At 37.0% G+C, this 26335-nt stretch overlaps 1 protein-coding gene across 1 annotated transcript in view; it reads right to left on the bottom strand.

The window, feature by feature from the left end:
- The window catches only part of LOC106869316 (choline transporter-like protein 2), a 160334-nt gene extending 138985 nt beyond the window's left edge, over nucleotides 1–21349 (bottom strand). The window contains exon 1 of the mRNA XM_014915012.3: nucleotides 20975–21349. Coding sequence (XP_014770498.1) covers nucleotides 20975–21002 — 28 coding nt within the window. The 5' untranslated portion in view covers nucleotides 21003–21349. The remainder of the gene's footprint in view (nucleotides 1–20974) is intronic.
- Nucleotides 21350–26335: the final 4986 nt, after the last annotated feature.

Here is a 26335-nt window from a genome sequence, read left to right as displayed (position 1 = left end):
CTGGTGTTGCCATCCGGTTTCACCAGTCCTCAGTCAAATCGTCCAACCCATGCTAGCATGGAAAGCGGACGTTAAACGATGATGATGATGATGATGATGAAAATGGCATGGCTCAGGTTCAACTTGCTCTTCTTGATTTTGTTGCTCGTTTTCTTCAATGGTCTTCAATGTCGCAGGAAATTCCACTGCTGCATGTTCATCAGCTGATGCGCTTTCACCTTGCTCCTTTAAGGAAGTGATAATTTCTCTGGTTTTTAAATCTCATAAATCATCCTTGACTTGCCTTGAACTCTACATCTTTCTCATCTGGGTATTTTTTCTTCAGGTCCTCAAAGACAACATTTTCTGCTGAACAATTTCTTGATTAAGCATTCTGATATTTCTGCCTATCAATCTAAATAGATAGAAGACTTTCCATTCCTTCAAAGATTTTGCCGCTTTTCTTGCCAATGACAGTATTCTTGATCCCTGGGGCTTCAGATGTGATATGTGTTAAAATCATGTCATTATGCACCTTCGTCGATACAGTTGTCCGACTCACCTCAAAAGATCGTACAATTGCTACAACTTTTTCACCTTTATCATGATGTTTTACCCTCACCAACTTATCTTCCAGCGTTATAACATGATACTTAACACTTTCACCAGGACTTTTCTTAGGAGGCAAAAATTAAAGTTACAAATGAATGTAAAGGAGAGAATCTAAACAATAAACAAATCTGAATTCAAAACAATTGCAGGAACCATGACGATGCCTAATGATAGATATTGGAACTTCCAGTGCAATATGAGCTCCGAAAGACAGATAAATAAGACAACACAGCTGATTTCATGCTTTAGTGAACTAGGTTACACTACTTTATGGTGTATATGTTAGCATTTACTGTATTTTAATATGATTTTATATGCGTTTATTCTTATTGCAGCATGATTTTATGTGCTCTTAATGTATTTTAGTGTTTTTATGATTCCAATATTGACAGACCAACGTAAAGTTGATTAAAACGACTAAACTTGATTTTCATTTTCCCATATATTATGAACGACTTAAGCTGATGTCTCCCTGTATGTATGTATCTCTCTCTTTCCCTCTCTATCTATTTAACTATCTATCTATCTATCTCTATGGACGGACGGTAGACGTGTCGGCTCTGTAAGTTTTGCCTTTTTCATGTTTTAAAAAGTTTGTTTGTAAAATTTATTTTATATACAAAGTTGTATAACAACTTGTAGACTCTCTGGTGCAAGTTTTTTGCGACGGAAATCTGCCCTGTGTGGCACATTTCCAGGATATAAAAACCAATCTTGGCTTTCTAGCCATTTTTTTTGAGACAATGGCGTCTTGTAGCCATGAAAATTTTTGTGAAACGAACGCTGCAGTCTGCAGTGTTTCGTTCGAAAAAGAATTTCCTAGTCTTCCTTCCTCACAGTTAAAGGAGAGAATGGAGAAAAAGAAATACTCTGCTGCTACAGCAGTCTTGCCTGCCAACGTAACCAGTGACAACAACAACAACAACAACAACAACAACAACAACAGCAGCAGCAGCAGCAGCAGCAGCAGCAGCAACAACAACAACAAGGACACAAATGTCCTTGCTAACAAAACCACTGTCCTCACCACTGATACCACCACTACCACCACCACAACGAACTTTGCCGAGGCTTTGAAGCCTAGGAAAAGAATTTTGAATATATCGAAAGAGAAATTACTTGCATGCAAAAGCATGCTAAGTAAAAAGGACGTTACAGTCCATCTTCAAACGCCCGCGGACTTTAAGATAAACATCGAAAAAAAAACTATCATCTACAGAACCATTAATTTAAAGACAAAGACAGTGGAAAAATTCACTCAAGAAAATGTTGAGAGAAGCTTGAAGCCGATTTGGTCTTACAAGACTTACATAACGAGAGGTTTGAAATTCGGAACGATAGAAGTAAGACTAGACAGCGAGCAGCGAGCGAAGGACCTCTCCACTAAGTCATTACAGCATGAGAACCTGCTCATGATCCCTACGTACCTTGGTCGTAGGGTTACGAAAATAAAAATTTTGAATGTGCCTCCTGAAATTGAGGAAGAATGGCTAGTATCTGCCATATGTCTAGGCATAGAGGAGGAGATAAACATACTAGAAGCATCTGCCGTTTGCAATCAAAACTGGATTGGCCAGGAATTTCAACTCCTGGTACAAATTGATCCAGCAAACTGGGAAAAAATTCCACATAGAATCCAATGAACTGAGGATTCAATTTTTCATGTTTTCGTCGAAGGCAGAAGGCCAGTTTGCTACGTTTGTAGTAGCAAAACTCACCTTCAAAAAACATGCCCAGTAGCCCAGAAGAAAAGGCAACAACAACGGCAACAATACAAAGAAAAACAACAACAACAGAAGCAACTACCAAATACCCCCAACAGAAAAACCTTACTGCCAACACCACCAGCAACACAAAAAACAACAACAGAAATATCAGCAATAACCACAACAGAAAAGACAACAGAAACTGCAAAAACAGAAGAAAAAAAAAGAAAGATCCGTTTGTTGCCAACACCCGCTGAAAGGAGGGCTGGGCATGCCGTGGTTGATGATGCGCAGACATGCGCTAAGACTGCGACATCTCCGGCTCTACGTAGACGACGGTGAGCAGGTGTGGTCGCCGTTTGTGCGACGCACTTTCCCGCAGCTCGTCTCCATGACCGAGCTGCAGTCGTGGATCAAAAAGAGGCCGAGGAATGGCGAATGGCACCGTGAGTGTCGCGTTGCTCTGCAACAACTTTGCCGTCCCGGGTCGACCTTGAGCGGCTGCATCACAACGAAGTCATTCTATAGGGGATTAGTGGAGGGCAGGTACGACGACGATCTCAGGGCGAACCTGGGCGTCGATGAGGAATACCTGACCCGCCTGTTCAGGATGACTTTCGGGCCGGGACCTATGGACAACTTCCAGAGATCCCTGGCCTGGCAGTGTTACCGAGAGGCGCTACCCGTTCGGGATAAGCTCTATAGACACGGCTCGCGAAATGCAGGGCCGACCTGCCCGAGATGCGGTCAAAGCGATGAAACCGTTCTGCACGCACTCGTGCAGTGTCCAACCATTTCGGAGCTGTGGGCTTATGTCGAACGACTGCTGTCGCGTGTGGGACGAGTCGGTTTATCAACCGAGTCTATCGTCAATATCGTCACGCCTCCTTCCTTTAAACGGGAAGGAAGAGCTGTATTTATCGTACTTGTGGCTATGGCCAAAGAATGCATCTGGTGGACGCGTCTGAAAGGATTAGAGACAAATACTTTCCTCTCTGGTCAATCTCTCATCAACTTTTTCAAGTATCACTTGAAAAGGAAGGTGAGAGTAGAGAGGCAAGTGTTGTCTAGCAAATGTTTCGCAAAAAGATGGATACATGTAGCAAGAATGGCACGTATAAATGACGAAGCCACCTTGACCATGATTCTATAAAACGTTTTAAAATTTTGTAAACAGAGAGTTACTCACGTTTCTTGCTTAAATAAAAGAAATTTTATTTACCAAAGTGTGACGCTAAAGACCGAGGTTACCGTGGTCTTTTCGTAGGTTTTTCTTTCCACGGATAACCTCCCCATTTATTGGGAATTTTTTGTATTATTTCGTATTTTTTGTAAATACCCCAAACGTTTTGCGATGTTTTTTTTTCATCGTTGTCCCCACTTTTGTTTTCTTTCTGCTTTGTTTTCGACCCCCTCGAAAAGAAAAACTCTACATTTGTATTTTGTCCCCTCTGTGTTGAGCCCTGTGTGGCTAATAAAGAAACCTATCTATCTATATATATATATATATATATATATACACACATACATACACACACACGTGTATTTATTTATACATATTTAAATATATATGCAAATATATTCCTGGCCTTCAAAATGTTCAGCTTAATGACAAAGACAGTTGTCAAACTGCAAGGAAATTCTCAAAGCATGATGTTTATGGAATAAGGAGTTAAAGTTTTCTTCAATGAAAATTTTAGAATTACAAATACTGTAGTCACAAATAAAAAAAATATATGCAAATAAACATAAACATATCAATGCACATATGTGTGCACCTGCACAGACAAACATATGCATATATATCAGTGTTGGTCTCTTGTACAAATGTAAAACATGTAATGCATGCCAAGGATATATTATTGAACGCAAATAAATCAGATTGATATAAAACTTTCACACAGTAAGACTGGACCGAAGTATCTAATTCATCAATGCTTTTCATTACAACACCCTAGACTGGCCTGCCAATAGCAACACTTTCTCATGAACTCTGGGATTATTTTCTTTCTTATATTTGATAGGTGAACGCATGTGACTTAGTGGTTAGGGTATTTGGCTCATGACTGCAAGGTCGTGAAGTCAATTCCTTTTGAGGTGTTGGGTCCTCAAGCAAGACTATTTCACATTGCTCCAGTCTACTCAGCTGGCAAAAATGAATAGTACCTGTATTTCAAAGGGCTAGCCTTCTCATACTGCGTCATGTTGAATCTCCCTGAAAACTATGTTAACGCTACATGTGTTTGTGGAGTGCCCAGCCACATGCATGTTAATTTCATGAGCAGGCTGTTCGATTGATTGGATCAACTAGAACCCTTGTCATCGTAACTGACAGAGTGCCAGTGAGACTATATTTGACGAGGGAAATCTTTCCACAAATATAATAGAAGCATTAAACAACCTATGTAAGGTAACACAACATGATGTTTTTGTTTTTACTTGTTGGCAGTATGGTACATATCCTGCTTAAGTTCTCACCTGCATTGCTTAAAGATTTTTTTTCTAATATTTATAGCATTTACACATTACAATGTTTCAAGTATTTTACAATACTCTTTTAAATGGCGAGATGGCGTATTAGAAAGGATCTGTCCAACCCATTCAAATAAGGAAAAGTAAACATAAAAATGAGATTTTATATATATATATATATATATATATATATATATATATTTATATATATATACACAAATCAGACTGGAGCCTGGTGTTGCCATCCGGTTTCACCAGTCCTCAGTCAAATCGTCCAACCCATGCTAGCATGGAAAGCGGACGTTAAACGATGATGATGATACACACACACACACACACACACACAAACAATCACCATGACTCCTAAACCTTGGGATTGCAGTAATGAAAAAGATAATTAATGACAACAATGAGTTGCTAATATAATCTCTGGATCTATAACCTTCTCTGGGTAATCTTTGAGTCATCACAGTTAATCTCTTACATTTCTCAAACTACTATATGTATATATATATATATATATATATATATATATATATATATATATACACACACACACACACAATTCATTCCTCTTAACATTTTTCAGTTGGTGAAGAAAGAAAAAGAAAGGAAGGAAGGAAGAAAGAGAAACTACATAACCATTTAAAAATTTAAGTATGTGGTGAAATATCAATATTTCTACACCTTGATGGAAATAGTATTTTAGATTTATAGCATAAATATATTACCAATATAAATTAAGCTTTGTGGTTAAAACTAGTAATGAAAATTAGGTCTCAAAATTTGATGGAAAAACTTCTCTTTACTTTTTTGTTTTTAACCCTTTGCCTGTCCTGTGTATCACATATGATAAACAAGACATATTTCCCTGACTTCCATGCATCATGTATAATGCAAATTCCCAATTTTTTCAACCATTAGAGTAAATTGGAACTTATAAAAAGAAAGCTTTATATCACTCAAGCATGTATACTAAGGATAAACTTATGAAAATGCTTTGGGTGGGCAAAAGGTTAAGGAGCAATGATCAAGCTTTTGCAGGCTCTCTCAGACAGGTCGAACTAATTCAGCTTAGCTTTTGCAGCTTGATGTCTGCAGGGTAAATATGAATAGGAAAGGAAGAGTCAATGAAGTAGTGTGTACTTCATTACTTGCCCTGCTCTTGAAATAGCAGCAAAATTTTTAAATCGAAATCTTAAGTTTGTCTAAGAAATTAAAATTTTAATGCACTGGGTGGGGAAAAAAAAGGTTCACTCTCACAGACAGAGGTTTCTCACTGGCTTAATCAGATTTTGGTTTTTCAAATGAACAGTTTATTCATTGTGAAAAGAAGAAGGGTGTTGCAGTTGGCATTATACATGCTCCAATAGATATTATGTATCACACATACACACGCACAAAAAAAAAAAAAATTATAATGCTACTACAGCTGTACAGTCATGACTGGATAACCCTATTTCATGTTAGTATGAAGGCATTGAGGAAAAAGTAATTAAAAATACTTTGTTTAAATTGACAAGTCCCAGTTATGTTCTCTTGTGAAACAGAGATCAGTATCTTGCAACAGAAATTGTGCCACCGACCAACTTCTTGCTGATTCTAAGAAAGATTAACAAATTATGTTTATGTAAATTGTTTGGTTGATCAATAACGTATATTGTAAATGACAGGACATTAGGAATACAATCAAGAAGTCCAAAAGCTAACCCTTAATATAGTTTTATATTAATATATATATATCTATATTTAAGACAAGTGTGTATTACTATGTATCTCAAATCATTCCTATGTCAACTGAAGAGACAAAAGAAAAATATGGGAGGAAGTAATTAAATTGAGTCTCAGCATAATTGGATGTCACAGAGAATATGAAACAAGATCAATAGTAGTAGTGTGCTATGCTGCAGACCTATTGAATCCATGCAAACATGAAAAAACAAACATTAAAATTATGATGATAAACAGAAAATGATAGAAATGTCTGTTAAAACAAGCTTCTCTTTGTCTAACTTTGCTCTTACAATATGGTATAGTACATCTATATTGAGCCTGTTGGTGGTATGTGTGTGTATATATATATATATATATGCATATATATATATATATATGCGTGTGTGTGTATATACATATATATATATTTGTGTGTCTTTGCATCTGTGTTTGTCCCCTCACCATCGCTTGACAACCGATGTTGGTGTGTTTACATCCCCATAACTTAACAGTTTGGCAAAGGAGCCCAATAGAATAAGCACTAAGCTCACAAAGAATAAGTTTCGGGGTCTATTTCTTTGATTAAAGCCCTTTAAAGGTGGTGCTCCAGCATGGCTGTAGTAAAATGACTTAAACATGTAAAAAGAACTGGTTAGTTCACATAACTCCATGAGGAGCACAGGGCTGGTTTCTTGGTTTCCCTGGCATATATATATATATATATTCCACCCTGGATGGGATGCCAATCTGTCACAGGATTACTCATTTTTAGCTGCTGAGTGGACAGGAGCAACATGAAATGAAGTGTTTTGTTCAAGAACACAATGAATTGCCTGGTCCAGGAATCAAAACTTCAATCTTACAATCATGAGTTCACCATCCTAACTTCTAAGCAATGTGTCTCCGCTATTTGTTTGTTAATTGTATTTAATTCTGAATCACTAGTGTTGTTTTACATGAGAACATTACAGTATCATTGTGCTAATTTATCTATGTGATTGCTTCACAATAAATACAACCAATACAGATAACATCACCAGTCATCTGAAAAGCAGAAATGTGAAACTTTAGTGATCCACTTTTATAAGTGTTCTTTATAAAGCATTTGGTAAGTATTCTTATTTCCACAGCAGCAACAGGTTTCAATAATATATGATGACAACTAAAATGGTGGGAGAGGGAGCAGAGGTAATAAATGAAGTGAGGAGATTGGTGAAAGCTGTGGTAATCGACTCATCCTCTCCCCCAAAACTGCTGTGCTTGTGGCAAAATTTGAAATTATTATTATTATTATTGAATGAGAGAACAGTGCGTGCCATCAAAGTGACACTGGAGTAAAATATACGAAGCCCAGTATACCCATCATTACTACCCGTCTGATAAGGGTACACCAGGTACATGCATCACAACCATATGTGCATGACATGGTGATCTTATATCAAGATTAACGGTGCATGACTTTGCAGGTGGGAGCCCAATTAGAATTTTCTTCAGGAGGAGTAGTCCCACCTGCTCAAAAGGTCCCTGAATAAGGTTTGTTTAAGGATGATGAACAAAACACCCATGTTTCAAGAGGTGAATTATTCAAATCCCAAAGACTTTCAACACATGGCTATGATGCTCCCCCACTACTTCTGTTTGTGATCAGAGATGCACATATCATCAGTCACTAAGTGACATGCTCAAATGGTCATGGTCAAGAAACTGACAAGCAAGTCTGTGGTATTGAGCAGAATATTTGCTGTAGCCCATCTTTTATACCAAGACAAAACAATGTACATGATAACACTTCCAATCAGTAAAGATCAAATGCCTTGAAAGCCACTGTCTGGTACTGCATCAAGACATTATTATTATCGTCAGCATCCTCCTATCATCATCATTATCATTGTCAAGATGGTGAATTGGTAGGATTGTTAGCATACCAAACAGAATGCTTAGCTGCATTTCGTCAGTATGTAGGAAACTGAAATATCAAGTAATTCTTTCCAAGCTGAGTCAACAAGGGTGCTACTACATTACAATCAATTTATTAGAAATAGCAGTTAAATCTCCCTCATATCACACCATAGCAGCTAAAATAAAGATCAGTGCACTGTAGCCAAAAAAATACTTAGAGATGGGATGGTCACAATTTGAACACCTCCGATTGATCAGATCCAAATATGACCTAAATGCCAATAATACAAACCAGAGTTTTCCTTCTGCTAGAATATTAAGAAGAGATGTTGGCAATCTTTGTCTTGACAGTCAAGAGATAAAAACAGTTGTCATAGGCACAATTAGATACAGGTACAGCATCGATTTTCTTGAGCCTTTGGCTTCAAAGCCTTTCACGATTACTGACTTTTCTAAACCAGGGGTGGTCACTTTGGCCAACACACTCTAAATTAAACAAATATTAAATTAACTTATATAATCAAATAAAATACAGGTACTTGTATATTAGTATAAATGATACAAGTTTATTAATACTGTACTGTAGAAGGTACTAGTCAGTGTAAGGTACCAGAATACTAGTCTGGCAATTTCAGGAATTTGAAGTTCCTGCTTGTAAATTAATGTGGATTTTAAGAGGTGTTGTTTAATTGCTTGGTTGTTTTGTGTTGAGATGGCCAATGATAATATATTGTGAATGTCTGAGTCGCTATTGTCACTATGGATGGCTTTATCACCATTGTTGCGAGGTGCTTGTTGGTGTTGTATTGTAGCAATGTGGAAAGTGTTAGCTGCATGAATAATTACTGAAACAAACTCACAAACCTTTAACTGTAATATTTATCGCTGGACATAATATTTGTGTTGGCTATTTACAGTGGAAAATGTTAATACAATTGCTGACTGGGAGGAGAGGAAACAGTGCTGTGTCCATAGAAACCTACTTAAGGGACATTGTGTGAATATTTCAAAGTCAGTCTGTTCGAATACCTGAAGTAATTAGCATAAAAGTCTGGAGCTGTCTGCTCAAATTCTCATGGTCAACTGCCTGCTAAGCTAGGTGCCAAATGGTTTTTATGGAATGGAAAGAGGGTAAATTCTAAAACATTTGAGAAGTCATATCATGCCACAGCCTCACACTGACTTGTTGATTCACCATGTGAAACTGTGGTGGCTTACTCAAGATGTCTAAGTATTTAACAGTGGGAGTTTGGAGCACTACAGAGGTTTGGGACCATCAGTGTCTGGAAAGCCACTGTTGAACTTGTATCATAAACTAAATTTTATAAGATATCTAACTGATTCTATATCATTTATGTATAATGATCTGTAGACTCAAATTTTACTAACTGGATTGAAATGATAAATTGTGAAAAATAAAAAGACAATACTTATTCCATACAAACAAAAGAGAAATTACAAATGGCATGAAAGTAATAGAGTTTAATGCTAGTATTACCATATTTCTGATGAAATACACCATCTTCCAGTTATTTTTGAAAATATTTATGAATTTGATGGAATATATAAAACTAACTTCTCTGCTAACAAACTAATAATGTTTGAAGCATAACTTTGATTCATGATTGGTTTTCATTTAACTCCTTCGTTACCATGTTTCTATTGAAATACACTGTCTTTGTTTCAATTACTTTTGAAAATAATGGAGAATTTAGTAAAATAGCTTTTGCTATTAAGCTGGTATTTGGGGCATAATTGACATGGAATTTTGATGGGAAGTTTTAATTTAGATCACTTTTAAACAAAATTTTTGTCACAGAACCAGGAGCAGTCTCAGACAGGTTGGTATCAAAAGGGTTAAACATAAAGATCTGAGATTTTGTGACACAGAGCTGAAATGGGAGTGGGTTTCAAGTATATTTGTATCAAAAGGTTAAGGAAATGGGAAGTAGTGGTGAACTAGAAGAAAATGTAAAACTTAAAATCTGACTACAAAATCCTCACAGGTAACAAAGAAAAACATGACAGCAACAACAAGGAGTGTGAGAAACAAAACAACAAAATACTTCAATTTAATAGCAGTTATATTATTACAATAATATTTGCATAGTATTTGATTGAAAGCTCTCTATGTATAGCGGATATAAATATAAGGTGTTCTCACCATGACTGTTCGTGTGAACTTTGCTTTTTTTTTACTCTTTTGAAAGTTGATAAAATTATTACTAGAAAAACAGTGGAATTTGTATAACCAACTGAATCTCTGAATATAGCACTCCAGAATGGGAAAAGATTAAAATATCCTCAATTAAAGATTTAGTGAAAGAGTGAAATTATGAAAAGTTTGATATCTATAGTTTCTTTTATCTTATCTTTTCCTCGATTCAGTCATTGGACTGTGGCCATGGAGGGGAACTACCTTAAAGGATACAATCAAACAAATCAACTCCAGTACTTATTAAGTTAGGTACTTTAACTATTAGTCTCTTTTGCAGTCATATGAAATCAAAATGCAATATCTTAAGCCTTTACACTAATTCACCTCCCCACCATCAAATGAGTTCTTTAATGATGATGATGATGGTGAAGAAGAGCAAAAGACTCACAACTGTAGGACGTGCATTTTTAAGAGGTGCAATAAAAAAAAAAATTGTAACAACTAACAAATCAAATCTGTGTCACAGACTTAGCTGGCTTGCCGAAGAAGCTTACTTTTATTTTCTCACACAAAATTAAAATTATAAAAAAAAAAAGGAAAACCGGCTGGTGGTACAACTAGAAAATTGTTTCTCGTGCATACTGACACCATTTTTATTATGATCTTGCAGTTGACATTACCACATTTATTATACAACAGTTGACATTTATATATTGGTGCATTATCATGAACACTACCATGAGTACTGCCATCGTTATCAATGTCATTACTACAACCAACATCAATATTTTTACTGCAAACACCTAAGAAAGCCTCCTGTTCTATTTGGATGCTATATGGAGAGATCTCTAGACTGCAGTCAAATCTCACTCAAACCACACCCCACTGTCTTAAAAGAAAGACACATTGGGTAATATAGTTCTGGCATACTATTATAAAAAAAAAAAGGAGAAGGAGAGAGAGAGAGAAATGAGTGGATAATCATGACTTGAATATCATTGATCAGAGATTTGTCCAGTCAGAGTTGACTTGGAGACTAAACATAACAAAAGCCATCCTAATCATTACTAGAATCTTCATCCTAGCAACCCAACTACCATAAATACCATCCCTTTCCATCACCAAGACCATTAGTTATTGCAATAATATATCAAGAGAGATTTTTGCATGTAGGGGTGTGTGTGGGGGGGGGGATGAAGAAGGAAGGCAGAATTCATGATTCTTTTTTTTTTTTTAGAAGGCTTTTAAGACTGGTTGGCAGGAGGGATGGACAGTCCAAATTTTTTGCTAAAATCTCAGCAGTGGACCACCCCTGGGTGCATCATCCTTCCATTAAATGTGTTTATGGGGAGAAATATATTGAAAAACATCAATACATGTCAGAGTAGCAAAGAAACGTAGGCGGTATCAGATGGTTGTGAGATATACTAAATGCAACAGCTAAATTGCCCTTAACCCATTACCTTCCATAATTCTATTAACTGAAGTTTTTTTATGAAACTTTGATTTCTAGCATAAAACAGTCTTAGAAACATGCTGGAATGATCAAAATAACATTTCAAAATAACATTTTAAATAGAAATAAGCGAGATATTGGGTGAAAAATTAGCAAACCTCATTTGAATATCAGAGAAATATCCCTAGTAGATATAGCAAAAAGGTTAGATATGTGTAAATATTGACAGATAATTACGAAATTTGTAATTTTTAAGTGATCTCATATGAGATCACTGGTAGGTAATGGGTTAAATCACAAAATTCCCGTGTGTAGAACACTAATTCGCAAAACATTTCTGAAAATTCCAAAAAATAAGAAAGTTATTAGGGTGCTTAAACCAGAATTCCGTCGAAAATGCTCGGTATATTGCATGAGGTTGGGTTCAAACTAAAAAAACATTAGTAATGCAGCAACTGAAAATTGATAAGGCACTAGTTTTCCTAAACTGATATATAAATCAATGAAATAAAGAAGTAGAGGAAGAAGAGAGCAGGGAAAGAGGAAATAAAAGGAAAGAAGCATATGAAAAAGTAAAGAAGCAAATGAAGTAAAAACAGAGTAGACTGAGGTTGTATGTTGTGGTTCTAGCCAATATTTGGAGTCTCTACTAGGTTGTTAGACCTTCCAGAAATCTCCCTCAAATTACGGTCCTACCTACTTTAAAAACAAAATCCTAGTGTGTTCGAAGACGTCTGCAAAATAAGAAATGACTACGATTGGAATATTTTTGAACATAAGTCTGCTCGATTCGGAATGATCTGGGATTAAAAATAAAAACGACCATCAGTATTTGACCATCCAAAATCATATTAAAAGAGTTTATAGTCCTTATTGTATGTACTTCCTTGAGAAATTCACATCTGTACAATTGAGCTGAACATGTCTATATTTTGCTAAGAACTAAAAATGTTGAAACTGCACTGACTGAAAGATATTGAGTTTCCTCAAAATTATCTTAGTGGTATTTGCAGTTGTTGGTTGTGACAAATTCAACCATTGCAATCAATAGGAAAAAAAAAATGAAAATTTAGTAAAGTCAAACCAAAAGTGAAAGAATAAAAAGTAATAAAGAGAAATGAGAAATTTTATAAAAAGAAAATTTTTGTTTGTTCTTCAAGAGAGAATTTCGGATGCCTTCTTCTGGTCTTCATCCTGTCTATGTAAGCTGGAATTCGATGCGTATATTTACTAACCAGGAGTATCGAACGGTCTCTCGACCTGCTAGAAAAGCAGCTAAATGTCTCCCTCATGCTTTATACTTCCGTCTTAAAGAAGACAGATTGAATAACATTGGAAAAAAGAAATAACCTGGAAAAAAAAGACAGGATGGTCGAGGCTGGAAAGCCTTTAATCGATCAAAAATGATTTGGGGATAAATATATGAAATATTTTGTCATCTCATTTGTTCATTTGTGAGTTTTTTGGAAGCCAATTCTCACACGTCTTTGGGAAAAGCGTGAATGTAATAATTTTCATTTTTTCCCTCGTTTACTGTATGACTTTCAAGAGAAGGCAATAGAAACTTATGTTTAGAAGGAATAAAGTTTGTACTATGAAGGATCTAATTTAAGATGGTGTCAAAAACATTTATTTTAAAGTTGAACTAAAGCAGCAATTCTCAACTGGGGTCCATATAAGACTTTTGGAGGTCCGCACAGCAAAATTGGGGATCCACGATAGTATTTTAAAGGCCCCTGAAAAGATTTCGCTTTAAATGTATGTATAGCAAGAAACAGCTAGGTTTCTTTAATATTTCACACAGTTCAACCTACAAAAGTGAATGTGTGAGAAACAAAACAAGCATTTTGAAAGAAGTTTCTATAAAACTAGTTTTTAAAACATCGAATGGCCACAGGGGTCCATCAGAATAAAACAATAATGAAAGAGGTCTCCAATGATCGTGCAAAGTGACGTGACGAGCATGGCTCCTTAGTACATCACATGGACGATACAATAAATATAAAAAGAATAAATGCGTATACAAGCCAGAGGGAAAAGAGAGACACAACCGGATAGAATGTTTAAGAGAAGATTTATTGATATGTTAATATGTGTGATGGTGTGTGTGTCAGGTGTACAGAATATTGATATGTTAACATGTGTGATTGTGTGTGCGTCAAGTACAGAGCATTGAAAGAGTCTATAATGAGAAGTTAGAAGAATGTTCATAGACAAGAATGAGAAATACCAGTTCATAGTCAATTGCACACAATAGTTGAAATGCCATATCAAGAAGTTGTGGTGATGATGCAGAGCCGGTTGAGGTACGTTGTACATGAAGTTGTGGCTGCGATGCAGAGCCGATTGAGGTACATGTCATATGTGAAGTTGTGGCTGCAATGCAGAGCCAATTGAGGTACAAGTCATATGTGAAGTTGTGGCTGCGATGCTGCTGCCTGGGTCACTTGGTACAGGAGTTCTTGCAGGTTGTATTTACTGTTAACCATGGTGAAGTAATTCACAAACAGTGTTGTGTTAGAACCTGTGCGAGTTGCTGGTTGCTGTGTACATAGAGAGATGATGCTAATGGCAACAAAGAAAGAGATTGCCGTAATGCTGTTGGACGAGTGTTGTCGTCTGGTGTTGTTGTTAGAATTGGCTGCCTTGTTTGGTCAGTGGCTAGACCTTAAAAGGTCTGGAACCAAAGACATCAAGACAATGAGAAGCTGGAGTTTTATAGGGAGCAGTTGGCTCAAACTAGGGTTGAGAACAGACTGCCTCACATGACCTTATTTGAAGGCTGCGATTGGTTGGGTTGCATATTGGCGTGCTATAGAGCAAGAGACAAATTGTGCCAATACCAACCAGAGTAGAGGACACAACAGGGTTCAAAATGCGGCCAAAGGATAGCTGTCCTCTACTACATTCGTATGTATATATAACCGAGAGGAGAGGAATTTTCCTCAAGTGTATGCTACAGGTCCATAGATAAAAAAAAATGGAGAACTCTTGAACTAAATCATACAGCATGAATTATTTTGACTAAGAGCGTAAATGGATCTGCATCAGTTTTGACTGAGGTATTACTTGTTCAAGCAACTGAACTTACCTTCATTAATTGAATTTGCGTCTAAGTGGCTTGAGTATTCCAAATGGCAAATGTATCTGTAAGGGACGACTGACGTCGGGGTCACCAATTGTAAGGGACGACCGTGCGAACTCAAAAAGGGAAAATGGTGACGAATGGAAAAACAGAGGACTCCTTTTATTTGAACGTGTCACACGGTCGAACATACAAATATATATCAAATATGATATACATGATATGTTATGCGACGATAACATAGATGACCAGTAATGAAAGACCACAACCGTATAAGATGAATAACAGATATATTTATTGTAGTGTTAAAGATGTATGTCTGTGTGAGAGTGTGAATGCGACATATAAGAACATAATCAAAGACAGACTGTCATACAAAGAAAAGTGTGTATGTGAGTGATACATGTGTGTATGAGAAATATTACAGCAGAGAAAAAGAGAGTCAATAACACGTGAACAATTATACCAGTTCGTTAGTACACTATAGGAAAAGTTCTGTATGTGAAAGTGAGGGGAGGCTGAGTGCGGCAGTGCTGATCACTAGTTGTGATGTCGTGGCATCGATGCCGGGCCGTAATTCTTGTTATACAGATGTTCATCGCTGGCTGAGAATTTCTTGTCTGTTTAAGAACTCTTGTCTGTTTATTTACCGTGGTGAAGCTGAGTCACCTAACAGAATCGAAGAGAGAGATGTGCCGCGGAGGTTTGGTGTACATAGAAGGTCGTGTAGACGCTGGCGGAGATTGTTGCTGGTTAGTAGTAATCGTAGAATCGTGTTGGTCATGATAATGATGCTGGATAGTAGTAGTAGACTCTTGTTGCTGATGTGGCGACGGCGGAGGTCATCGTGGCTGGACGAAGCTGCTGAAGTGGTCGCTGGCTGCTGCTGCTGTCGTGTGGTACACGGAACAGTTCTCAAAGAGAAACTGGACCGAGACAAATTATTGGGTATGAGTTGATCTATATATAGCGTTAAGAGGGCTCCAAATGCCTTCAGAATTTTACTCCATCACGTGACCTTATTAGGGGCCGTGATTGGTGCAGCTCTCCAGCTTGCCAGTACCTGTCAAACCATCCAACCCATGCTAGCATGGAAAACGGATGTTAAATGATGATGATGCTTTAGGTTAACTCAAAGCTATAGTAAAAGGTGCAAGATACCACGCAGAGGGACTGAACTCTAGACTACGTGATTGTGAAACGAACTTAACCATTTGACTATACTGCATCTATATTAAACTAAGGGATATACAATGCCACTTTCACTTTGAAAAACTATAGAGGAAATTTTTTTGGACTGTGCTGTAGCCAACTTATATTTGTCACGAGGATGTTATTTATGTTCATTCTTTATAGTTGGATTGAGTTGATATTATGTAGGCGATGGGCTGGCAGAATTGCGGACAAAATGCCTAGCGGTATTTCTCCCAGCTTTATGTTCTGAGTTCAAATTCCGTCGAGGTTGATAAAAAAAAATGCAGTAGCAGTTGAACTGTGGAGTCGATGTATTCGACTAGCCCACTCCTCCAAAATTTGAGGCCTTAAGTCTATAGAAAAAAGGATTATCATTAAAAGGGCAGCGGGTTGGCAGAATCTGCGCACTAGGGTCAATCTAATAGACTCCCACCTCACCATTTGTTGGCCTTGTGTCAAAATTTGAAACATTACATTTTCTTACTCTGTTCATTTTTTTTTTGCTTCTTTTTAATTTGTTTAAAATTACAATTGTTAAAGAATTTCTGTTATTGATATCACTCCATTAATTGAATAATTTCAATTATTATACCTTGTGATGACGTCTATGCGGTCGTTTGACCTGCTAGAAATTCCAGTCAAAATTACCCTTTCTTCCTACTTCAGCTTAAAACAACAAACGCAAAAATGAACAAAAAATGATTCAATATAGACGAAGTAAAATAGTAACATAGTATTTTATTAATTACACCCGAAAATATGTCCTTTGACAAATAAATTGCCGACGAAGAGAAAATGGCACGTCGTGCCGTTAACAATAGCAAACTATTCAAGTTGAGAATCGAAACTACCTTGTTTGTCTGCTTCTCAAGAAATTTATATGTGAGAAAATAAATCATGATAAATGTCTTTTACAACCTAAGTGAATTTTCCTTTTTGAGAGACGAAGTCGGGAATCGATGCTGTAGTTTATGGAGATCGTCAAGCTAAGTTTTGCTCCCCTGCACATCAGTAGCTTTTTATCCCTTCTAAAAAATCATTATGATAAATAACTGATTTATAGAGCGAAAAGACAAAACTATTGTGAGAATGAGAGTAAGGGTATGGAAAGGAGACAAATAACATTCATAATATATAAGTGTCCGATGTAACTGGTGGTGGTCTGCTTCAACAAAAATTATGAAGTTCAGTGTAGACAAGTTCATATGCCATGAAAACGGAAATATGATGTTTGGAAATTGACAGCTTAAAAAAAAACTGAGAATAGATAAGGACAGGGTGACGGTTAAGATAGAGAGAATACTTCTATTTACAAATCCGTACAAGTTTTCACTATTCTCTCAACACACACTCACTAAACTGTTATTTACGTCTAGTGATTTCTATTCAAAGTACCATCTAACCCACCGCCACTAGAAAGTTTAATTTTTTCTCAGAGCAATGAGAATGTCCGAAAATCCAGATTGCTCTTCTCACAAATATTCGTAAAATAACAGATATTCGATTGGGATAAGGGGTCTGTCCCTTTTAGCAGGCTCCTCTTTATTTTAGCAACAGACCAACGCTAATTTCTCCGAGATTCTAGTTACCCTTTAATTCACATTATTTATCATTTTGTGACAGCATAAACCGGCATAGTGATTTCATTTCTTGGTGTAACATCACGCCCTTGGGTTTTTTTAGCTTTTACTAAAGTGTTATGGGACTAAATCAGGTGAAGCGCTTCTGTTAACTTTTCGAAGGATTACAGTCAGGAATCGATCTCGGACTGAACAAATCATCAACGACTAGATTTATTTTGTAGTGATCGGTCAAACTCTGTTTTACATATACATCAGCAGCCGCGTGCCCCTTCTCAGAAATAATTATAACTCTTCTAGTAATTTACAAAGCAGAAAGTCGAAGTTTTACGCCGCTCATTCTGAGTTGCTAAGGTGTTGGACTCACTAGCATAATTTGTGGGTAGGAGCGGTCCGCCCCGGGCGGCACTTTTAAAGGGGCACCACTTTTAGGTCTGCTGCAAGCAACATATATTTTTTGTAGGGTCCAGGGACAGCAAATGGAAGGGCCGCCCCGGGCGGCACACACTCTAGCTACGCTAGTGGTTGGATTACAGCGAATTACCTTGACAACGAAACATTGACAATTCAAATTGATTGAATTGATAATTGGTATTTCATATGCACTCTGGCATTTCGCCTCTAAATTACTTCACTATCTCAACATTCGGTTGTGGTGAGACCTTTTGAACTACAGGGGGTATTCCTACATGTGCCTACCCCCACCACATTTTGTCTCCTCGTAACTTCCAGAAAAATGGATACTTTTTAATGACATTTTCTTCAAATACGTTTCAGATTGTGTAGATTCCGATTATATTGTGAAAAGATTTTTCTTTGGGTTGAAAGAGAGATTTCCGAAAATTCACACGAGTTAGTTTTGTTTCCTAATAACTTTCAGAAAATGAGTGCCTTTTTAATGAAATTGTTCTAAAAATACCTTTCAGAGTGTGTAAATTACGACTATATCGGGATTTGGTGTGAAAAGAAAAATAGTGAGCACACACCCATACATACCGATACATTTTTTTTTCATCGAAATTTCAAGTTTCGTTCTAAAAGATGTACATTTTCCAAAACTAAAATAAAGCCCCCACCTCCCACCGAGTAAAAAATTTGTAGATCTGTGTGACGTGCAGCATGTTATGTGTACGAGCCCACCAATGTTTTTTTTCATATTAAGAAAGGTTTGGAAGAATTAGAACAAAGTTCTCCGGTAATTTTCTTTTATGTAAATAAATGTTAATTTAAGAATTTGCCAGCAAAATCTTATAAAATGACAATATTGAAAAAAAAAAGTGTACATATTTATATACTCTTTTACTTGTTTCAGTCATTTGACAGTGGCCATGCTGGAGCACCGCCTTTAGTCGAGCAAATCGACCCCAGGACTTATTCTTTGTAAGCCCAGTACTTATTCTATCGGTCTTTTTTGCCGAAAGGCTAAGTTACGGGGACGTAAACACACCAGCATCGGTTGTCAAGCGATGTTGGGGGGGGGGGGGACAAACACAGACACAAACATATACACACACATACACGACGGCCTACTTTCAGTTTCCGTCTACCAAATCCACTCACAAGGCTTTGGTCGGTCCGAGGCTATACGAGAAGACACTTGCCCAAGGTACCATGCAGTGAGACTGAACCCAGAACAATGTGGTTGGTAAGCAAGCTACTTACCTGATTTTATCAGAATAAAGCTGACTAATTGAAAAAAAAAATCCTATGTAATCGTGATCTTAAACACTCAGAAAAGTATTGAAAATTTCATTAAAAAATATCCATTTTTCAGGAAGTTATGAAGTAACAAAGTTGTATGGGGGTGACATGTATAGGAATGGGCTGTGGTTCTTTCAGAAGATGAGAAGATTCAGAAAACAGGGTGTTAAAAGTAAATGGCCGAGAAACGACAATATAAAGCCATGTTATGGGTGTCTCAATAAGCCACAATGACGTTTGTGTAAAGAGAGTGAAGATAAATATGAGACGATATATAACGAGTATTATCTTATCTGAAAAAAAAAAAAACCCACATGAGTGGTAAACCTAGTATCAAGATAAAGCACGCTCCAGTGTTTTCTCGTACGGGCGAAGGACTGAAAAGAACATTGCTTTGTTTAATGAAATTAAACTGCTTTAAACTCATTCAACACCGCGGTAAATAAAGAAGAATTATATGGATCCAAACGCTATTTTGTCTTTTTACTAATAAAGAGGGGAGAGGGTAAAAATTCTAATATTTTGATGGGGAGGTATTGGTACTATCAGTTAAGAATCATTCAATAGTTATTATACTGTTAGTACTACAGTAATTTATACTATAATACCCAGTTTCTCGTTGGAAACGGGTCTTTAAAGAAATTAGCTGATCCTGGCTGAGCCGACCAATAACCAAAAGAATTCTAGCCACGAGCATCAACGTGCTTATTCTTCCAGACAGTATACCCCCAAACTAATGTGTACTCTCTTCCTTTTTAGATAGGGTATGCTTTAAGGGGATCTTTGGCTGCTATTGCTAGCAAGTCGATCGATCACGTAGAAGATCCGAAACCAGGAATCAAAAGGTAGTCATTTATTACAATGTATGTAAACTAGACAACCAGTTACAGATCTTAGGTTCGACTCCAATCGATAGAGGTAACGTTATTTTGGTTTCTGGTTTTCTCATCTGTTGTTTGCTTAAATCAGAATCGGAAAATTATGTAGCACATCAATTCAATCGGCTGTGCTCCGACCTTAAAAATTAGCCTCATGTACAATAAAAAGAAAACCCAACATAATTTAATTAAAAGAAATCTCGGTCATGAACACTATGACAGACAGACAGAAAAGTGAAGATAATATAATTTCAAATAGAAAATACAAGTACTCCTTTTTAGTTCACCTGAAAAATTGTTTTAATATATATTTGAAAAGGTGTCAATGGCTTATCATATGTAATATGTAAATGAAAAAACAAAAATAAGAAAAACTCTTTCATGTAAGACTGCTTGGCGTAACTAACAATACGAGTTATTTCCTCTAAACAAGTAAGTACACAAATAATACGGGATATCGAATGTTTTTTGCATGTTGTGCTCGACTGAAAGACAAAAGTATACTATGTAATTTTTTTTTTTAAATAATAATAATTCATACCTTTTTTAGTCGTTACTTTCTTCGCCATATTTTCACGTTTTTATTCCTTCTCTTAGTTTTACTGTTACTAACTTAAGCTGAACAGGCGATTTGTATTTAAATTAAATAGTAGCTGTTGATTGATAACAATGCTGGTTTCCTCTTTTGTTTATTTATCTTCCTTTTGTTCTCTCTCTTCTCTCTCTTTCTACTGTCTTATTGTAATTTTTTCTTTTTTTTTAAATATTTTAACCTGTTGACTGAAAACTTTGTAATGCTTGAGTGACGTTGCTACAGGTAACACAAAGTTGACACACCACACCTGCATTACTCAAGTTACAGTGACAGTATTACGTACGTGTGTGTATGTATGTATTACACACGCGCGCACACTATAAATAGCTGAAATGATCAGTAAAGTTCACTAGTAAATATGGATTGCTTGTGACTGAATATTTGTTTCGTGCGAAGATGCTATAACACTTATTTAATCATAAAATTGTATGTACACACTCAAGCAGGATATACACTTACCTATATATATATATTTAATTCAAAACCTATAACTCTTATAACGATGGTTTCTCATTACAAAATAGTATATAATTTAGGTGTATCTTTATTTGTTATCTTTTATTTCAGTCCGTAAGCTACGGCCATGCTGGGGCACCGCCATTGAGAAAAACTACAGGTTTTGCTTACAGCATCTAAGTTCTTCAAGCGGTCACCCCAAGTATCAACTAGGTTTGACGTTGCTTAAGAAATGAGAAGAAAAACTCAAAAGCGCAAAAAGTATACAAAAAGTTACACCTTAATGTCGTAAACAGACAATCGAAAGCAGAACATTTCGTAGCTTCAGCAGCATTCCAGGTATTCCTAAATATAAAGGCTAAAAAATAGTTGATGTCTAACTCTGCCCTACAGACTCAGTAGGGCCGAGCTTCTGGTTTCTATGGCGTTTAAGCGAGTGGAAATACAAGACTCTTTTTAGATGGGATGTAAGTTCGTCACACAGTTGGCCCCCACCCCAGCTATCGTTGATAATCATTTTCAGCTGAGTGAACTGAAACACCATAAAATGAAGGACACAGAGCACTGCCTAGTTCGAAGATAGAAAGCACGACCTAGTGACCATGAAACGAACACCCAAACCACTAATATCGGGCACTAGACCACACATTTAGAAGAAAAGATATAATCAATTTTATGAGTTCTCCGCTGGACTGGTACTTGATTTATGGATCACAGAAGAATAAAAAGCTAAGTCAATCTCTGCGTGATTGGAATTTGAACGTGGAAGGACGTGATTAAAAAACACAAAGCATCAAATCCACCGTTCTACCGCTGCAGGGTGGGGAAAAAAAGTAAACTAATGGAATGATTTGAGCCTAATCAACAGATTTCACTTAACAGGAGTCGGTGGTCATTTAATTTCATTAACCAATCACCAGGACGTTAGTGAAATGCTATTGTGTGTTGAAGAGCCTTCAAAATGAAGAAAAAGAAGTGGTATGTTCGGCGCGATATCTTCTATACTTGCCAATGAAAAAGAAAAATAGATGTTACATTAGCGTGCGGGTACATTCCAGTATCTGTAGTCTAATCTGTGAAGGGACCTGATCTGGGTTAGGATTAGGACAAGAATTTAGGGTAGACTACACGCTAAAGTGTATATGACCAGGTAGACCGCTCGTTAAAGTGACACCAAACAGCTGTGGTACCGAAAAATAATAGTTTCAAATTTTGGTACGAGGTCAGCAATTTCGGGGGCGGGGTGTCAATTACATAGACCCCAGTGCTCACTGGTACTTATTTTATCAACCCTAAAGGGATAAAAGGCAAAGTCGATCTCGGCGGTGTTTGAACTCAGAGTCTCCTGTTCATCTACATGTGTGTGTATGTCATTATTCAGTTTTATTTCAAGATAGTGAAAGAGCTGGTTTCTAACCTAGATCCAAGGCTCCTTCATTGGAATTTTAACATCAACAATGATGTATGTATTATGTGTGCAGTATTTGGAGTCAGTGCATGTGCAGATTTGTATGTTTTGCTTTATGTATGCATTCTCATGCATATAGTTGCATGCGCGGAGTTTTACGGATTTTTACAGTTCCAGTGATGGCTTGGATCTGTAGTCTTCGAATCACCTTTCTCCTTTCTGGTTTTGAGAAGCTTCATTTCTCAAGATTGGTACTTAGGCAGTGTGTTACATATTCCAGTGCCCCAGTAATTACAGGTGTAAACCTGAACTTGTAAGCTGAGTAGAGTAACTGTAGATTTCTCAATTGCTCAGCGTAGGTATTTTCTTTTTCATTGACACATATGTTCGCGCCGACCATATAACTTTTTTTCTTTATTCTGAAGGCTCTTCAGCACACAGTAGCATTTTCACTAACGTCCTTGTGATTGGTTAATGAAATTAATTGTGCTATAAAGAACACCGATGAACAAAAAGTAAACTCCTATTAAGTGAAATCTTGATTTGTTTTTTTTTTTTTCGCTGATCTTTAAGCTTTATGCTAACATTTGCTGGGTAGCTGATTTCCACAACTGTACACAGTTTCCTTTATCCTAAGTCATTATGTCAGGTATATTATGTTTACATTTTAGTGAGGTTTTCACTAGGACATTTCATCAGTACTCCCCATTATGAGTAGCTATGGTTTCTACTATACTGTGGGTCCTTATTTCTTTGGCCTCAGGGTTATCTTTTCGATGGATCTCAATATATAGTGTCTTTCTCATCCAACTTAAAAAAATAAGCGGTATTGTACAATTTTTGAGTTAAAATTGATTTGCAAAGAACATGCCTTATGTTATTTTATTGCAAATTGTGTTATTTTACCCCCGAGTTTCAACTCTTTTTGTGTCAGTTTCTGAGAGAAGAGAGACTTCCTTAAGCATTTTTGCGCCTTTATTGAGTAGCAGTTTCGGTTTGCCTATCCATCGGGTTGTAAGAATGACCGTGCAAACCCAAAAGGAGAAATGGTGACGAATGGAAAAACAAGCTCCTTTATTATAACGCGTCACACGGTCGAACACAAAAATATATATTTGATAAATATGCTATACTTCGATAACATAGAGAATTCGTAAAGGCCAGTAAGGAAGACGATATTGACACAACCGATATAGATGAATAACAGTAAGATTTATTGTAGTTTTAAATTGTATGTCTGTGTGTGAGTGAATGCGACATAATGAAACACAATAAAAGACAGGCCGTCATGTAAAGAAAAGTTTGTGTGCGAGTAATACATGTATGTGAATGCGTGAGATACAGAGTTAGATTAGAATCAGTAACACGTATAAGAATTTACCCGTTCTTAATTAGAGTACACAGTGGTAAGTGTCTGTATATAAGAAGTTAAGGCGTGTGGGGCAGAGCGATCACTAGTTGTGATGTTAGGGCTTCCATGCCAAGCCGGGTTCTTGAATACAGATGTTCTTCGCAGGCTGGGTTCTTGGCTGTTATTTATCGTGGTGAAGATGAATCACACAAACAGGATCGAAGAGAAGTGGCCTCAGGGTTATCTTTTCGATGGATCTCAATATATAGTGTCTTTCTCATCCTGAGGCCAAAGAGAAGTGCTGCGGTAGTTAGCTGTTGGTATCGTGTGTACGTGTAGAGTCATGTTGACGCTGTTGGGGACGATGCTGGTAGTCGTAGAGTCGTGTTGCTGCTGGCGACGTCGGGGCCAGATCTAGGCGATCTGAGGCGCGACGATTTGGCGGGTATAATTTAGTCTATTTATAGCTGAAGGTAGGCTCCAGAGAAGCATTAGAAGAACTCTCTCACGTGACCTTATTAGTGGCTGTGGTTGGTCAGTTTGCGTCCTGAGGCGAACGGGTGGAGATAATTTACCCGCGCAAAGAAATAGTCAGTCAGGTGATGACAGGGAATGAGTTGCTTTCTACTACGCTCGCGTCTGTCAATATTTATAGTGAGAGAAGATGGTTTGTTTGTATATAATGGCGATAGAAGTGTTCACTACAGGGTGATTTAAACTTCCATTTATATTTTTATTCGAAACTAATGTTACGTATCCCGTACTTCTTACCACTACGCCAGTGAAAATCGAAATAAAATATGTAAAGCAACAGTCGTCAAATGCAAAAGCCAAAGAACTGTTTATTGCTTAAATATCACCTACAATATTCACTTTGGAGATAAAACAGCCTTCAGTCTGACGTATAGGTGTCAACATGAGGCATGTACTATGGAAGAGTACATTGTGCTTATCCTAATGTGAAAGTGTTTGTGTGCAAAAAGTTTAAGGTTAATTATGATGTCCGATTCCACTGGAAGTTGTATATATTGTGGGCGGAACAGTTTTCCTTCATTTTATTGGCCTCATGACAATTTTGAAAAGGTTCACTATCAATCAATTTTCCTTATTTAGAAGAAACTGTCAACAGTTTTAACGTCTTAGGAATCTTTAATGTCCTAACCAAAAGTAACAACCCCGTACAATCACCAAACATCTCCACAACTTAACACCGTCCAAGTTAACCCGTTTCAGCTATACAAACCGTCCAATGGACGGGGGGTGGGGCGTTTGCTAGTTTTTTACACATTAAGTTCTGGCATGCAATTGGCCGGCAGTTTTTTGTCATGTGGCTGGTTCTGCCTTTGGGGATCAGTTTTGTTTCCGCCAGAGCTACCTAGTCTGGTATGCTATTATTCCCATTGAGAGCTTGCTGATACAGGTTGATAAGATATGGTCGGTAAACTATTAGATTCTTGTAACAATATCCAACAATCAAGTCTCTTGCAGATGCTTTTCCATCATGAAATTTCTGTATTACAGTCACAAGGGTATCACTATCAATGTTGTATGTCTTGAGTGTAATGCAGGGACAATAACTTCTTCGAATTTTTTCCAGTCACATAGCATCTTGGTTAAACTCCATCTCTTCGCTCCAGATTATCCTCCAGAAACAGTCTATGTATTCTCGTGAAGGATCTTCTGTGATATTCACTGCTTCTCCTCTCATGTCTCTGCACACTGCTGCCTGGTTCCGGTTAAACTTTTTGCTTATTGTTTTCCTCTTGGTTATTCTCTTCTGATGTCGGAGTTTCTCACTGACAGCTTTCAGCTCCTACTTGAGGCTGATCAGCTTACAATTCTCTTGTTGTTATCTCCAAACATCACTTCTATCTCCTTCACTTTGTGTTGGTGAGACACATTGTGATTTGCTCGTTTACAAGCAATAAGCATCATCACATGGCTGATGGCCTTCTGTAAATCAGCTATTTTTATGTATGTATGTATGTATGTATGTATGTTTGTATGTATGCATGCATGCGTATGTATGTATGTATTCTTTTTCTCTTTTTAATTTAGAGTTAATTTTAAACCGGCCACATGGTAACAACGT

This window comes from Octopus bimaculoides, chromosome 1 (assembly GCF_046866305.1).
Source record: "Octopus bimaculoides isolate indiv1 chromosome 1, ASM4686630v1, whole genome shotgun sequence".
Taxonomy (NCBI): Eukaryota; Metazoa; Mollusca; class Cephalopoda; order Octopoda; family Octopodidae; genus Octopus; species Octopus bimaculoides.
The sequence above is the reverse complement of the archived record's forward strand: the minus strand, read 5'-3'. Positions and strand labels throughout refer to the sequence as shown.